At 56.8% G+C, this 2,747-nt stretch overlaps 1 protein-coding gene across 2 annotated transcripts in view; it reads left to right on the top strand.

The window, feature by feature from the left end:
* Positions 1-227: 227 nt before the first annotated feature.
* Psmg4 (proteasome assembly chaperone 4) overlaps positions 228-2,747 on the top strand; it is a 4,231-nt gene continuing 1,711 nt past the window's right edge. The window contains exons 1-2 of one of the 2 annotated variants that reach the window (XM_010622762.3): positions 228-353; positions 1,641-1,716. In XM_010622762.3, coding sequence (XP_010621064.1) covers positions 285-353; positions 1,641-1,716 — 145 coding nt within the window. In that variant the 5' untranslated portion in view covers positions 228-284. Of the gene's footprint in view, positions 354-1,060; positions 1,469-1,640; positions 1,717-2,747 lie in introns of those variants that run through there. The other variant, XM_010622761.3, reaches the window with a different exon arrangement.

Below are 2,747 nucleotides of genomic sequence, written 5' to 3'. Positions count from 1 at the left end.
GAGTGGGGAACCTGAGGGACCCTCGGGGAGGGCGGACTGCCGCCCGCCACGGAGGAGGGACTGAGCTGGCGAGGTCACAGGAGTGGGTCCCAGGAAGTCTCGTGTGGGGACTGCTAGACGTCCTCACGCAGTAGCCTTGGCCCTTTCCATCCTCATCGTTCTCTTCTGAGTATTTGTTTTTGCTTTTCGGGAGGCACCGGCAGATAGGTGGGCTTTTGGGGTGGCGGCAGTTCTAGGGCTTTAGTTATTGGAGGAGAGAGGCATGGAGTCCTGGGAAGACCGGGATGATTACAGGGCTGTTTCACAATCACCGCACGTGTGTTTTACGCCTTGCCCTGAGGCGTCATACACAGGTGAGGTGGTGGCCACATGGACCTCAGGACCCAGACCGTACCCTGGGAAGACCCAGGGGGCCTTGGCCTCTTGCAGCACTAGTTTTGGTGAGGGAGTGAATGAACTTCCCCTGGGCCTGGCAGTCTGCTCCCAGTAGGTGGAAAGCCCCCTCCACCACTGTCAGGCAGGAGAAAAGGGACCCAGGCTTTTCCAGATCTGTCAGAACCCTGTTCCTGCCACTGGGCACTTGGATGGGATGTTTTCTCTGGAGGCAAAGAGCTGGGCCAGTTGGAAAAGTGTGAAAAACAGGAAGGCCCAGGTTCCCTGTGAACAGGACAGGCCCAGTACAGCTGGTAGGTGTATGTGCCTAAGCCTGTGACTCAACCTGTGATTCAGAGGAACATGCAGGAGATGTTTCACTCTTTCCTGTCTCTGGTCTCCCATCTTTTGTAGAACTGAAGGAGCTCTGGAAGTGATGACCTTGTGGGGACAGGTGCAGGCTCTGGTCTGCAGCTGTGTGGCTGCAGTAGGTGTGCAGGTCACTTGTCCCCACGTGGACAGGTTTCCAGAGCCTCTGTCCCTGTCATTGTCACTGCTCAGGACCCCCAAAGCGCTGTGCCCTCGCTGTTTCTCTTTGAAGTCTGCTGCTTTGATAGAGTAATTTTGGCTGTATCCCAAGTTAGTAAGTGTTGTTTTCCTGTTAAGCTACACCTCATTTATGGCGCGGCCAGAGCAACTGGAGTGAAATTGCGCCCACATGTCTGTTGCAGTCCTCCTTTCATTCTGTTGCCTCGTCTCCGACGTGAGAGTGGTCAGCTTTTCAGGTCTTTGAGCTCGTTGTTTGAAGTGGTGGCTGGGGCTTTTCTCACAGTCACAGTCAGGCCATTGCTGACCACAGGAGTGTGGATGGCCTTCAGGGCTGGGACTGTGGGCGCTCACAGGCCAGGGTGAGATTAGGGTGCTGCTTTCTGCTCGGGACCGGATGCTAGGCGGCCGTACCCCACCCTCCTTACCATGGCCTTCCTGGTCCCGCTTGCTTCTTGACACTACAGCCCTTTGTGTGAGATCTGCCCAGAACTTGGTGACTGCTCCGAGGTTCCAGCTTCGCCCATCCCAGCTCCCTGACTTCCTTTGTGTATGTGTGGGGTGGTGTCAGCCTTTAGGCAGGGGACTGAGAAAGCCTTCTTTCTTGGGAGCAGCGCCTGTCCTCACAGAGCTTGCTCCTATTGCCGGTGGGGAACCAGAAACTGCAGGAGCGTGGCTGCTGGAACCCAGTGGAAGCTGCAGCACACTCTGTTTTCTCCTAGGACCCCATCCCTGTGTGCACCTCTCTCCTCGGAGACACTTCTGACACCACTTCTGCTGGCCTCGCCCAGCGCCTAGGTAGGTAGACAGGCGGTGCGCTGTCCAGGGCCACGAGGTGAGGTGCTCGGGAGGTGAGGCGGCTGCAGCCAGAGCTGGCACGCCACTGCTTTGTGTGTTGGGCCGTCCAAAATATGCTTGAATCCCTGCCGCCCCAGGCCAGCGTGTTCCCCTTGGCTGTGTCCATGAGCTGAGGAGCTCATCTCCTTTTCTTTCCTGTGGGGGAGGGTGACTGATGCCCTGGACTCACACCCACCACTGTCCTTGTGGGTGGGAGCAGTTGTCACACCATGCAGGAGGGCTGTCCTGTGCTCTCTGTGTGACAGTAGGGCTGGAGGGGTCTCTGGGCTGACCCCTGAGTGTGCACGGAGCTAGTGCTGAGCAGAGAACCTGTGCTAGAAGTCTGCACCTTCTCTGGCACACATGTCCTGAGGACACTCAGGCTGCCCAGGTAAGGATGGCCTGTCTTCTACTGTCCTCAGCTCCGGGGACCCGGTGCATGGATACCCTGTCCTGCTCAGTGTCCCCTGTGTCCTCAGCACCTCAGTTCCAGGTCAGGTTGGGATATGCAGGGAGGGGTCACCCACCCTGTAGAGGAGCTCAGCCTTTAGCTGTGCTGGGTGCTGGACAAAGAGAATCCGTCAGCCCGATCCCTGCTGAGTATGAGCATCTTTGGAGCCAAGTGTGGTGGCACACACCGTAATCCCAGTACTTGGGAGGCTGAGGCAGGAGGATCACAGTGACTTTGGGGCCAGCCTGGGCTACATACTACACGATGAGACCCTGTGTCAAAAAAACAAGAATAAAAAAAAAGAATAGGAGCATCTGTCCCTATCGCCCTGATGAGGCCTGCACCGGGCTGTCCTGGAGGATACGCCTGAGGAAGGTCACAGCTCTACCATGTGGAGGTGGGGTAGGCAGCTCTGTCCTGCAGGAGCCTGCAGCTGCTGCTTCTCCAGCCTGGAGCTGGGGAGACCTGACCTGTGTGTGTGTTGGTTCCGTTTTCTCAGGAAGTGATTTTTAAATTTACAGGAAAGTTGCCACGAAGACAA

Source organism: Fukomys damarensis, unplaced genomic scaffold (assembly GCF_012274545.1).
Source record: "Fukomys damarensis isolate Sample0158 unplaced genomic scaffold, DMR_v1.0_HiC HiC_scaffold_10, whole genome shotgun sequence".
NCBI lineage: Eukaryota > Metazoa > Chordata > Mammalia > Rodentia > Bathyergidae > Fukomys > Fukomys damarensis.
This window is presented reverse-complemented; position numbering and strand designations above follow the sequence as displayed.